General features: G+C 35.9%; 1 protein-coding gene across 1 annotated transcript in view; it reads right to left on the reverse strand.

The window, feature by feature from the left end:
• Positions 1-13717, reverse strand: part of Cep83 (centrosomal protein 83) — a 107638-nt gene that overhangs the window by 31855 nt on the left and 62066 nt on the right. The window contains exons 8-10 of the mRNA XM_005358145.3: positions 7101-7215; positions 5783-5927; positions 5526-5675 (exon numbers count right to left, since the gene is read on the reverse strand). Coding sequence (XP_005358202.1) covers positions 5526-5675; positions 5783-5927; positions 7101-7215 — 410 coding nt within the window. The remainder of the gene's footprint in view (positions 1-5525; positions 5676-5782; positions 5928-7100; positions 7216-13717) is intronic.

Consider the following 13717-nt stretch of genomic DNA (forward strand, 5'->3'; position numbering starts at 1 on the left):
TAAAGATTTTTCACTTTTATTAAAAAAAGAAAATGCTGAGGCTAAGGCAATGGCTAAGTGGTTAAGAGCATTTGTGGCTCTTGCAGAGGACCAATATTTGATTCCCAGCACCCATATAACGGCTCAAAATCACCTGTAACACCAGTTCCATGGCATACAACACCTTCAACACCCTCATTTGAGTTCTGAGGGTACCAGGCACATACACAGCATACATACAAGCAAGCAAACACTCATATACATAAAAATAAACTAATTTTTTCTTTAAAATCAAATGTCTTTTTAAAGTTCATATCCTTATCTTACCTTAGTACTGCCCTTGACATATTAGATCACAAATGAAATATTACTGTGTTGCATAACGTAGAAATATTCTCTAATCTCAATGCAATGAAACTCAAAATCAAAAATAAAATAATAAAAGAGTAGCAAGAAGAGGAAGGATATTCTTTCCTACTCAAATCTCAAGACAAGCAGTGGTGGCATATGCCTTTAATTCCAGTACTCAAGAGGCAGAGGGGGGGCGGATATCTGTGAGTTCAAGGCCAGCCTGATCTACAGAGCGAGTTCTAGGACAGCCAGGGCTGTTAAACAGAGAAACCCTGCATCGAAAAACAAAACAAACAGCCGGACGGTGGTGGCGCACGCCTTTAATCCCAGCACTCAGGAGGCAGAGGCAGGCGGATCTCTGTGAGGTTGAGACCAGCCTGGTTCCAGGACAGGCTCCAAAGCCACAGAGAAACCCTGTCTCGAAAAAAGACAAAACAAAAAGAAAGAAAGAAAGAAAGAAAGAAAGAAAGAAAGAAAGAAAGAAAGAAAGAAAGAAAGAAAGAAAGAAAACAACAACAACAAATTAAACAAATAAAAAAAATCTCTTAAGGGGCTGGAGAGATGGCTCAGAGGTTAAGAGCACTGGCTGCTCTTCCAGAGGTCCAGAGGTCCTGAGTTCAATTCCCAGCAACCACATGGTGGCTCACAACCATCTGGCGCCCTGCTCTGGCGTGCGGGCATACATTGAGGCAGAATGTTGTACACATAATAAATAAAAAAATCTCTTAAGGCATAGGATTCAAGGTCAACTATGTCAACTATTCCTACTGCACCAGTGACTAATCCAACATTTTACATGATAGAAAACCTTAGGCATAAACACTGTAAAGATGAATCTGACAGAAGCATAAAGTACAGTGACAGCAGCGGGGAGAGCTTTCAATGAGGAGTGATGGGAGACACTCCTGGGCCGGAAGGGTTAATAGTCTTGAATTAATCCATAAAGCTGATGCTACTCCAATCAAAATAAATCTTAAGTGGGTATTTTCATATTTATTTAACTTTATGTGTATGAATTTTTGCCTGCACATATGTACATGCATCATGTGCACGCCTGGTACCCAAGTTACAGATGGTTATGAGCTGTCTGTAACTGAACCCAGGTCCTCTGCAAGAGCGATATGTGCTCTTACGTGCCAAGCTGTCTCTCTAGCTCCTAAGCTAATTTCTTAATCAATGAAGGAACAGTACCAAGACTTCAGCTAGGACTGGGAATGAAGTAACAAGGACCCCTACCACCTACTCCTACTCAGTGATGCACTGGATAACTGCCAGTGCAATTAGATAAATCAACCATTAGTCTAACAAGTGGTAAAAAAATTAAATTATGTGTACTGCTAAGTGAAGTAACTTCAAGTAAATTAACTCAATTTAGTATGCAGACAGAATATAAAGTAACCTATGAAATTTATTGTCTTCACAAACATTAACAGATAGAAGACCAAAACAAAAGAAAAATATATTCATAAGAAGGACTAAATACTTAGAAAAAAATTAACTCTTTCAAATAGGAGGAAAAAACTCAAGGCCATCAAGATAGCTGAGTCAGTAAGGGCAAGTGTGCCACACACTTCAGAAAGTCTGATCTCTCTAAGGCAGGGGCTCTCAACCGTCTCATGAGCTGAGGTGACTGCCAGTGATAACGTTATTTCATTGTTACGTCATGACTATAATTTCACTAATGTTATGAATTGGAGCAAGAGATTTATCAAGGGGGTTGCGACCCACAGGTTGAGAACCACTGCCTGAGCTAAATTAATGCAGTTAATTCAAGGAAGCTATAGAGTGGGAAATATCAAGAATATGTCTACTTCCTTGGACAGCAATTGCATTAACATAAGCGGTCTTAATTATTTGAAAATCCGGAGCCTTCTAAAGATTGTAACTTTCAGAGGAAGGTTCTAATAGTAAATAACAGTTAATCTAATTATACTGTACCTCTTCCAACAGAAGAAGCCAAAGTCTCAGGCATCTCTGTATACCACCAGGCAGACTAGAAACCAGAGTGGGTAAATGCTATCTGTCCCTCAAATATGGAAACCTTGATTACTGACTGTTACTTCTAATCCAAAAGGTGCAAAGCAATAGGTAGTTACTGTTCCTTTTTTGGCTGAAATCATTTCTAGGGAACTCTCAGAGTCAGTGCCTATTCTTTAATGTCTTTTTTTTAACCTTTTTTTTAAGATTCATTTACTTATTATGTATACAGTATTGTCAGTATTCGGTTTGCACGTGTGGCCTGCAGGCCAGAAGAGGGACCAGATCTCATTACAGATGGTTGTAAGCCACCATGTGGTTGCTGGGAATTGAACTCAGGACCTTTGGAAGAGCAGGCAGTGCTCTTAACCACTGAGCCATTTCTCCTGCCCCTCTTTAATGTCTTTATTTGACTTTTGTTCAACTTCTGGGGGATAGATATTAAAAAGCAGGACATTTAAAAGCAAATGAAGAGCTAGGGTTGAGAGGTACCCTGATAATCCTAGAACTCAGAGGAGGCTGAGGCAAGGGGATCATGAGCTCATCATGGGATATACATTTTATCTTTAAAAAAAAAAAAAAGGCAAATGCTGGGCTTGAGAGATCACTCAGCAGTTAAGAACATCAGCTGTTCTTCTAGAGGACCCGGGTTCAATTCCAACACCCACATAGCAGCTCACAACCATCTGAAACTCCATTTCTAGGTGATCCAAAGCCTTCTGGCCTTCACATGCACCATGCACACATGCACAGACATATATGCAGACAAGAACATAATATAAAAACAAGCCTTAAGAGAAAACTTAAAAAAATTAAAAGTGGTAGATATTATATACTTAAAATAAAAAAGTTCAACTAAAGATTCTGTATCCAGCAAAAACAACTTTTTAAATTTTTTAAAAACATTTTATAATAAAGTACACTTTAAAAAAATTTTTTAAATAAACGAAAATTCCAAATAAAAGTGAGGAAGTTGGTAGTCATTAAGATCTATGAAAAACAAATGTTCAAGGGAGGCTAGCTAGATGAGAGGAAAATATATTAAATAATAACTCAAATCCACACAAAAAGAAAGTAATAGTATAAGATGGTAATAGTAATAAAGACAATAATAGTAGGCACATGTGAAATTACAAAACTATTATTTTAATTTGTAACTTGTTTACTAATGGCATAAGAGATATTTTTAAATATTTTAAATATATTTTAAAATTAGTTAAAAAGTTATTATTGTAACTTTAGCTTAATAATGCCTTCTAGTTGATTTAAGAAATTGATTCACTGAAAAAAAACATGTTTGGGAACATATGGTGCACAGATATGTAATTCTGTGACATGAACTACAGAAAACGGTGTGGATGGAAATGAAAAGGAGCAGAACTTGTGTATGTTTTTGCAATTAAGCTGATATAAAGTCAAACAAAGTATTAAAAGCACTGAAATATAAATGTCAATCTCTTGGTAATCACAAGTATAAAATACACAATTAGAAGAAAATAAAAAATTTAAACATTCTTTCTACCAAAAGAGCAGAGTAAATTAAAAAAAGCAAGAAGGCAAAAAATTAAATACAAATTGGATAGTATTGTAGGTAACGGGGTGGGGAAGGGGATGAAATTTAAAGACAGAAAAATCGCAAAATAACCAGTCTTTCTTTAATTAGTAATTATTTTGTAAATGTAAACACATTAAATGTCCCGATCAAAAAACAGCCAATGATAGAATGGATAAACAATAAGATTCAACTAAATGCTGCCTACAAAGCATCCACTATAAATCTGAAGTACAAATAAAATGAAAAGGAAAGCATGGAAAACCAGCCCATGTGGACAGTAACAGGAGCCATGGCAAATACACCAACATTGAACACCAACACTAAACAAAACAGACAAAACTTTATAAAGTTACAATAGAATGAAGGACACTATAAAATGGAAAGTTCAATACTAAGACTACATAAAAATTACAAACAGTTGGATATGTACTAGATCATCAAAATCAGAAAGTTAGGCTATAAAGAAGGGTACATAGGTTAAGTACTTGTACAAACCATGAGGACCTGAGTTTAGATCCCACACACCTATTTAACAAGCAGAGTATACAACAGCACACTCCTGCAATTCTAGTGCTAGAAGGCAAAGACAGAAGGACCCTAGAGCTCAAATAGTCAGACTGTCCAGACTAAACACCAAACTCCAAGTCACTGAGACCTTCATTCTTAAAATATATGGTGGACAGTGACAGAAGATACCCAATGTCAAATGGTGGTTCTCTACATTTACATTTACATGTGTAAAAATTTTACAAAATTAAAGGAGGGGGGGGAATGCTTATAAAATAGCAGAGATTTCAATATTCTATTTTCAACATGGAAAGAATAGGCAACTTTACTGAAAGGAACTAAATGTAAGGCATTCCTGGAACGAACAGACAATCCCAGACGGAGATTTTGCTTTCTATACCATTCCTATACCACTCTCCAATAAAGAGACACCAAAGCACCTTACAGAAATGGCTAACTACAGACCTGAGGCAAGGAGAGCCAAAGCAAAGTCTAGCACAGCAGTTCTCAACCTGTGCATCTCAACCTCTTTCACCGGGGAGCCTAAGATCTTCGAGAAACACAGATGTTAACATTATGATTACCTCTAATGCTAGAAAGTGGGAAAATCCTCAGGAAGTGGCCCGAGGTTCTGACAATCAAACCTGAGACATCTGTCTGCACATAGATGTATAGTGTGCTCACAGATGACACAGGAATCTACTAGTCTACAGGGACTACAATGACATTTACAAAAGGGAAGGCTCTTCCTTCCAGAATTCCAAATGATAAATATAGAAGAAATGATGAAACTACATAAGAAAATCACGACTGGAAAACAGGAGTGACAACTGAAAAAGCAAGAATGGTGAATGGATGCTAAACTTAGCGGAATGCTTAGGAGAGCATTTACAGAGTCTCAAGATACGGGGAAGGGAGCCTAAGAGTATATATAAAAGAGTGAAAAAATATTTGATAGCGGGCTAAAGATAAGAAACAAGTAAAATGGTAAAATGTGAATGAAGGGAATAGGTTTGATTTATTGAAATGCTAACTTGGACTTGATTCCTATAATATGGTTAAGAAATCTGTCACTACATGGAGATGCGGGGTAAAAGTTATAGATGAGTTTTCTGTGCTAGTTTTACAGCGCTCTGGCGCCCCACCCTCAACTAACCTAATACTCTGGAGCTCCCTCCGGGCCGCCTCCTCCGCCATCTGTGAGGCCCGCAGTCTCTCTTCGCACTGTTCCTTTTCCGACTGCCTCCAGACATCATGCTCCACTTTCACTTTCTCTAAGTCTGATAATCTGTTCTCCAGCTCTAGCCTAAAACAACAGATGATAATTATGTTAGAAGAACTACAATAAAGATGATCTGAGAATGCAATGTTTTCACCAAGAAATCTAAACAAACTAAGGTACTAAGGGCTTACTTTTCATCCTGTAATGCCACGAGCTTTTGGTAACCTTCTTCCTTGGCAGCTTGTACTTTACGGACTAATTCACGATCTTTTTCCACCAAAAGCACTTTGTGGTGTTCAACAGTTGACTTGAGAATTTCATTGTCTGACTGCAATCCTAGTATATTTTTAGAAGAAAAAAAACTACATTCAATATTAGCATCAAAGTTTACAATTAACAAGCATTTGAAACCCAGTAAAAGAAAGAATCTGAGCAGCGTCTTGGGCAGATAAAGGTTCTCACAGAGCACCAGCTCATCAGAACTTTCCGAAACAACAGTGAAACAACCTGGAGGTAATTTCTGTTGTCACTTTTTAAACACATATATTCACAGTCTATCAAGATATACATTTATTCTTCAGAGACACTTATTCTTTGGAATCTTAGGAGGGAGAGATCCTACTAGAGGAATACCCAAAGAGGCGTTATTACGTGGCTTTCTTCCCAGGGTTCTAGAGTCCCAGGATAGTACCATATATAAGCTGGTAACAATAAATTAAAAACAAAACAACAAATAAACCCTTCAAAAGAAACCTAGGATTCTAACAAATATGCTACATTTCTAACAAAAATATAAACAGTAAGAAAATTTTCAAGTTTTTGAAAGAATTCTCCAATCTTGGGATAAATATTTTAGAGATGAATAACTACAGCAAATTCATTTTTAAACTTTAAAATATAATTCAGCAATAGATCCCAAACTCTAATACTAAAAAAATTTACTCTCAATTCTGGTAATATATAAAAATAGTCAAAATAATCATTAATAAAAATAAACTCTACTTGAAACAACAGAGGTCAACTCAAGCACAGTTATAGCCAGAGGACAGATTGTTAAGGTATTTAAGAAAAAACTTAACCTCTGAGAAATCTTGGTGATACATTTTAAGAATAAAATGGAGCTTAAAATGAACACATATTGAACTGACCTGGGACTTATAGCAAAAATAAATAATTGTGATTGGAACCGACCTCCTTATATTTGCTATCCTAATAACCAGACGATTTGTAATCACTTTAAATTATAAGCACATGAAGGACAAGCTCACACCTTCAATCTTTCTTTTAATTCTAACAGTAATAAAACTATTATTTAAGCACAGGGTAGTTCATTTAAAAAGATCACAAAATGAACAAACCATTCAACATAATAAAAACAGTCCCTATGTACTCTAATTTTAAAATTCTAGTAAGACTGAGAATCTGGAAAAGAACTCAGGTTGCTTTGTTTAAATAATTTGAATTTAGACGTGAAAAGAATAGAGAAAAGCATGGGAAAGTATATATTACCATCCAGTTCACTTTGAATCTTATTCCTTTCTCTTTCTAGCTCACTCTTAGCTCTTGCTGCCTCCAATTTGATGTCAGTTATTTCTAGTTTGTTTGAATGTTTGAGCTCTTTCACCTGTTGGTTATTAGAAATTAAAATTATTATTGGATTATTTTCTTATCGTTCAGTACATATCTAAGAGTGTAAGCAGGAATAAGGAAATAATATAGTAGTACAGGGTGTTAAGAACCTTCCAAGAAATATCCCAAAGCCCAGAACAGCAGAGTCTGAGAAATATCAAACAAAAATTACCTTTTCCTAAAGGAACTAAGGCATTTATTTACAAATACTTGTATGGAGTCACCAGAACTAAATTTTTCCTTAAAAATTTAACTGCAGGTAAGTAGTTAAAATCAGTGGAGAAATGTTGAAACTTTCCTTTTAAAAAGGAACAAACAGTTGGGCATGGTGGTACACATTTTTAATCTTAATCAGTACTCAGGATGCAGAGGTAGACAGATCTCTAAGTTCAGACCATCCAAAGCTACTTGCCTGGATCTAATTTCAAAATACAACAAAAAAGTGGCAAAAAAGGCACAGGCATGCTAGGTAGTAGGAACAGTAAATAAATGTTAATTAGGAATAACATCACATAATCTGCTCTTTAAACAATCAGCTATCCCTTACAATAAAACATAGGGAAGTATAAAATCTGAAGAGATATCAGGAAATAAGTTATTTCTTAGTTGGAGTTACCATTTCTATGATGAAACACCATGACTAAGGAGGAAAGGGTTTACCTGGCTTACACTTCTACAACATAGTCCATCATCAAGGGAGTCAGCACAGAAATGCAAACAAGGCAAGGACCTAGAGACAAAAGTTGATGCAGAAGCCATGGAGGAGTGCTGTTTACTGTCTTGCTTCCCCTAGCTCGCTCAGCCTGTTTTCTTAAAGACCACCAATCCAAGGATAGCACCATCCACAGTGAGCTGGGCTCTCCCCCAGCAGTCATTCAGAAAATGCCCTACAACTGGATCTTATGAAGGCATTTTCTTCATTGATGTTCCCTCCTCTCAGATGACTTGAGCTTATGTCAAGTTAACATAAAATTATTCAGCACACTACTCAACATACTTGCTTAGCTATTCAGGGTAGAATAATTAACTTCGTTTTAGAAAGAAAACTCTGATTTAAAATGAGTAGGTTAAGAAATAAAAGCAAAGAAATCGACCCACAGCAGAAGAATCAAAAAAGGACCAACTAAACTTGGAGAATAATTGTGTTTGTATGTGAGGCAGGAGCAAGGAAACAGGTACAAATCACATAAATCCTTACTACAAAAATCTGTTTATTCTAAAGTCCCAGGTGAATGTCAACAATTTTCAATATTTTCCATAATTAATCTTTCACATATCATTTTTAGTCTAAATATTCCTACCCAAAAAGTCTAATTTGTTGGTAGTTAGTATTCCTTCATCCAACAAATATTAACTGAATACTTATTATGTGCCAGGGACAATTCTAGGAGCCAGGAATACAGCAGCAAGTAAAGTTTTGTCTTTCCAATCATCCACAATATTAACATTTTACACAAACTGCTAAAATTATATACAAAAGCATTAAGCATTAAATTACAGATATAAAGATTAGATAAACCTGTAATCTGATTTATACCAAAGTTTAAAATTATAGAGTAGAAAACTACATATACAAGTCAAGGCATAAAACGTGCAATGGTAGGAAAGGATTAAGTTATGTAGAGCCCAATAAACTCAACAACAAATGAAGATGAGAGTCAAGAAACAAATTAAGTAATGGTCCAAGAGCCAAAAAACAAGAACCACGGTAGAAGTTTCTTATTAGAAGAGGTTTGTCTACAAAAGGCATTGAAAACATTGCAAGAAATGGTTTCATGTAAACATACATCTCAGGAAAACAAAAAACAAGTAGTTTACTATTTACATTGCTAATCGCAATAAAAAGATCCTTTTAGTTTTCTGTGCACCAATAAATGACATATAAATATAAAATAGTAAGTTTCTGTTGGTATTTTAATACTTAAATTTTCTTACTACGCCATGATTCTAAAGACAACTTGTAAATGTATTAAAATGCTGAGAAAATATTAAAATATAATTATAGTGACATACAATTATAAGTTGCCATTGCACATTAATTGCAAAAAGTTGAGAATGGCACAGTTCACTAAACTACACTATAGCTGCTTTTAATGAGGTGATAAGTTCAAGCCAATTTCATAGAATATTGATTAAATCCATGATAACATCAAGAAAAACTAAGAAGTAAAAACCTTTCATATTAACCTCCCTGGGGGTTACTAAAGTTAAGAAAATATTCTTGAGCCTAAGAAGTTGGATCAGTTGACAAGGTGTTTGCAGCCTAAGCCTGAAGAACTAGGTTTATCCCCAAGTACCTAGGAAAAAGTTGGGCGTGGCAGGGAGACAGAAACCGGAGTCCCTGGAGCTGGCTAGCCAGCCAGTAATAGCTCGATCAGTGAGCTTCAGGCTCAGTGAAAGACTGTCTCACATAAATTACACATATGACGATGGAGAGGCAGCTCAATGGCTAAGAGCACAGGCTGTACTTCTAGAAGAATCAGGCTCAGTTCCCAGAACTCACATGGCCATTCTCAACTGTCTAACTCCAGTTCCAAGAGATCCGATGCCCTCCTATTCTGGCCTCTGTAGCCATCAAGCACACATGCTGTGCACAGATATACATGTAGGCAAAGTATCCATATACAAAAAAATAAATAATTTTTTTTGTGGCTCAATAAACTTTTATTATTTTTTATTTATTTTTATTTAAAAGAATTTGTTTCCCTCTCATAAAAATTAGCCACACTGCCAACAGCAAAGTTTATAGTTACACTGATGGCAGAGAATTTTAAAAGATTTTTAAATCTTTCAAAAATCTAAAATAAAATATAATAGAAAATAATTGAGGAAGAAACCTTAAGAACAACCTCTGGGTTCTATACACATGTATACATATACAAAGAAAAATATGTAACATACACAAAAAAGTCACACACAAACACACAAAAAGGAAAACAATCTCAACAGGGCCAGATACAGGTTTACTTATGCTGTTCAACTATATATGCTCACAGACCTTACTTGTTTATAATATATAGAGCTTAAGTTTTTCTTTGGCGCCATATTTCTATGATCTTAAAATAATGGATTTACTTAAATAACCAGTAATTGCTAACCTTCTAAAATATATTTTATATCTAAAATATAAAAACACTAAAAGGAATATTTAAAATATTAAAATGTGCAATGAAGAACTAGCTTCATGCATAAATAGTTTGCCTTACAAGCATGAAAACTTGAGTGTGGATCCCCAGAACCTATCTTAAAAATAAAAACTGTGTGGCAAGCCAGTAATCTCAGAGCTACGGCAGAGACGGACAGACAGATTCCTGGGGCTTACAAGACAGTCAGATCAGGCAAACCGAACTTGTCTCAAAACCTAAGACAGAGAACAACTGAGGAAGAGGCTGTCCTCCACACTCCAATATGCACACGATGGCTAGTTCAGATACCCGTAATTTCTGCTCTTAGTGCACACGACGGCTAGTTCAGATACCCGTAATTTCTGCTCTTAGTGCCAAGACCATTATGTCCTTTGTGCTCAGGCTTCCTAACTCCTAAGAAACATAGAAACCTCAACTTCACGAGCTCCATGGCCTCGTCCATCTTTACCAAGCTAAGTCACTCTGTCTTGATAGACTGTTAGCCAGGGTATGAACTTTTCAATTGGTTTGCTCTATACTTTTGACAACACAGAAGCAAATATTCAGCTACTTGTACTAAAACAAAATTTTAAATGGTAGTATTTATTAGGTATTTTATGGTACTCAAAAATCTGTTAACGAAGACAAATCTACAAAATAAACTAAGGAAGACTAGCATCTGTTGCTCTTTCAGAGAACCCACGCTCAGTTACCAGCCCCCATGTGGTGGTTCTCAGTATCTGTAACTCCTATCAAAGGATCCAACCCCCTCTTTCTGACCACCATAGGAACAAGGTACAAATATGGCACACATGCATACATGCAGACAAACCATGCATACATTTAAACAAGTAAACCTTAAAAATTTTAAAACAAAGACCAGAGAAAACAATATACAGGAGATAGTTTTATTAAAATGTGTTACACCAGAAGCTCTGCTTATAAATTCTAAAAAACTGATACTTAAAATTCTGACTTTTTTCTAAATTTTGAGGTGCTATGACTTCCCTAACTTAGTTGGACAGTCACAATTCTGAGGGACGGTTTTCTGTAACTAACTTAGATTTCTAAAGATTGAAAATCTCATGAAGCAGCTTCTTCACTGGATGTGAAATACCAGTAAGGACACCCTTTTTAGGTCATATATGATAATGCCTTTAATCTGAGGCACTGATACTGGCAAAGCTTTGTTCTAAAGCCTAACATTACAAATTTAAATAACTTAGTTAAACACACCCCAGGTGTTCCTTTGCATTGCAAACAGCCATTTGCTAGGATTGCAAAATGTTGATGAAAATTTCAAGTTGCAAAGAAAACTGTGACACTTATGTTAGAAATATTTTTAAATTATCCTTTCTGCAATCCTTTTACATATAAAATTTCAGATGAAACTTGCTTTGTCTGAAGTTGAAGGATATATTGAATACTCATTTACATGCAAACTATTTCAAGTGTGACTTAAAAAAACACGGGAAATTCTCAGCAAAGTGCTAATAAACAAGCATAGAGAAATACTACCAAACTGCTGTTTTCCTTCAGTAGGTAAGAGACACCATTTATTCTCTAACTTGAAAAAGAACAATGGTTAAGACTGTGTGCTGTGTACAGAATACAGAAGAGAATGGTCAGTACACAGGTGAGCCAGAGAACTAGGGCAAACTGCAGAGCAAAAGCTCCACCCCACCCCTACCCCCACCCACCCAGAACTAGAAGCCATGACAAAAGTCTAGCATAGCCAATGTCCTATTGCTGCACTTGCAGCTCCTGTTATTTCAGGAACCCAGTCAAGCTACTCTGAAATAATGAACTGTAAATAAATACTGGACGCTTAAATATTACTTAGCAAAACTGAAAACAATGCATCTAGGATTTGAACAAAGACTTGAGAACTCCCTATATCCTGAGTTTACTGCCTTGTGTTTTACATATGTTTTGATCTGAGGAGGACTGCAATTTTGCTACACTCTTATCACTGCAGAGTATCTGCTGTCCTAAATCAGGAAGAAGCATCATAATTACTTCACTTCTAGTGGGGTTCATACTCCAGGAAGTTGGAAGAATTCTTAGTGACCAACAGAAAAGGGCCTTGTTGCACTTAGGAAATTGGATCCAAATGAAATCAGCAAGATATTAAAGATATGAAATAGCTTGCCTAAGGTTACACAGTTACTGACTAGTCAGTCTCTGAGGGAAAAAAAATCTGAATTTTTTATTTTCTTATTTAAGGATACACTAAAAATAAAAAATCAAATCAATGAGTTAGGATTCAAAATATGTTCATCTGATTCAAAGCCCATTGACTTCTCAATGTATTTCATTACCTAGTCCAAAATAGCACAATTTCTACATATAACCTAAATTTAAACCTATAAACTAATAGATAATACTAAAATTAAAAAATATTAATAGCTATGGTTGGGAATGTAGTTCATTGGGAGAATGCATGTTCAGCACACAAAAAAAGCACAATTTCTACTCCTAATATCATTGGGAAAAGAGAAGAGAAGAAAAATATAAGTATGTGTGTATATTTAACCTTTAAAAATCTTATTTGTAGCTGGTTGTGATGGTACACACCTTTAATTACAGCACTCTGAAGGCAGAGGTGGATCTCTTTTTGAGGCAAATTATGCTAAAATTACTTCCTAAAGAAATGCTAACACCTATCTGCCATGTGATTGTGATTTCCCAGGGTTAGAAGGATGAGCCAAGAAAGGAAATATCCTTGCTATCATGGAGTTGACACCTGGTTAAAGGAGGAAGTGCAAAGGAGAGATTTAAAAACAAATAGAGGCTGGACTAATATCTCAGTGGTTAAGAAAACTGATGTTCTCGCAAGGGACCAGGTTCTGTTCCAGAACCCACAAAGTGGCTAACAGCCATCGAGTAATCCTAGGTTCAGGTGATTGCATGTCCTCTCTGTCTTTCCTAAGCACCAGACACACATGTAAAACAATACATACTCACAGGCAATAAAAATAAATTTTTATGGGAGGCAGAGGCAGGCGGATCTCTGTGAGTTCGAGACCAGCCTGGTCTACAGAGCTAGTTCCAGGACAGGCTCCAAAGCCACAGAGAAACCCTGTCTCGAAAAAAAAAAAAAAAAAAAAAAAAATTTTAAAAAAATAAAAAATGAATATATCAGATAGTTTTAAGAGCTATGATGGAGAGAGAGATGGCTCAACAGTTAAGAGCACTGGCTGTTCTTCCAAAGAACCTGGTTTCAATTCACAGCACCCATATGGCAGCTCACAACTGTCTTGTTAACCCCAGAGGGGATCCAACACCTCACACAGACATACATGCAGGCAAAACACCAAAGCACATAAAATAAATAAATCTTTAAAAAAAAAAAAACTATGAAGAAGAGCA

This window comes from Microtus ochrogaster, chromosome 24 (genome assembly GCF_000317375.1).
Source record: "Microtus ochrogaster isolate Prairie Vole_2 chromosome 24, MicOch1.0, whole genome shotgun sequence".
Lineage (NCBI taxonomy): Eukaryota > Metazoa > Chordata > Mammalia > Rodentia > Cricetidae > Microtus > Microtus ochrogaster.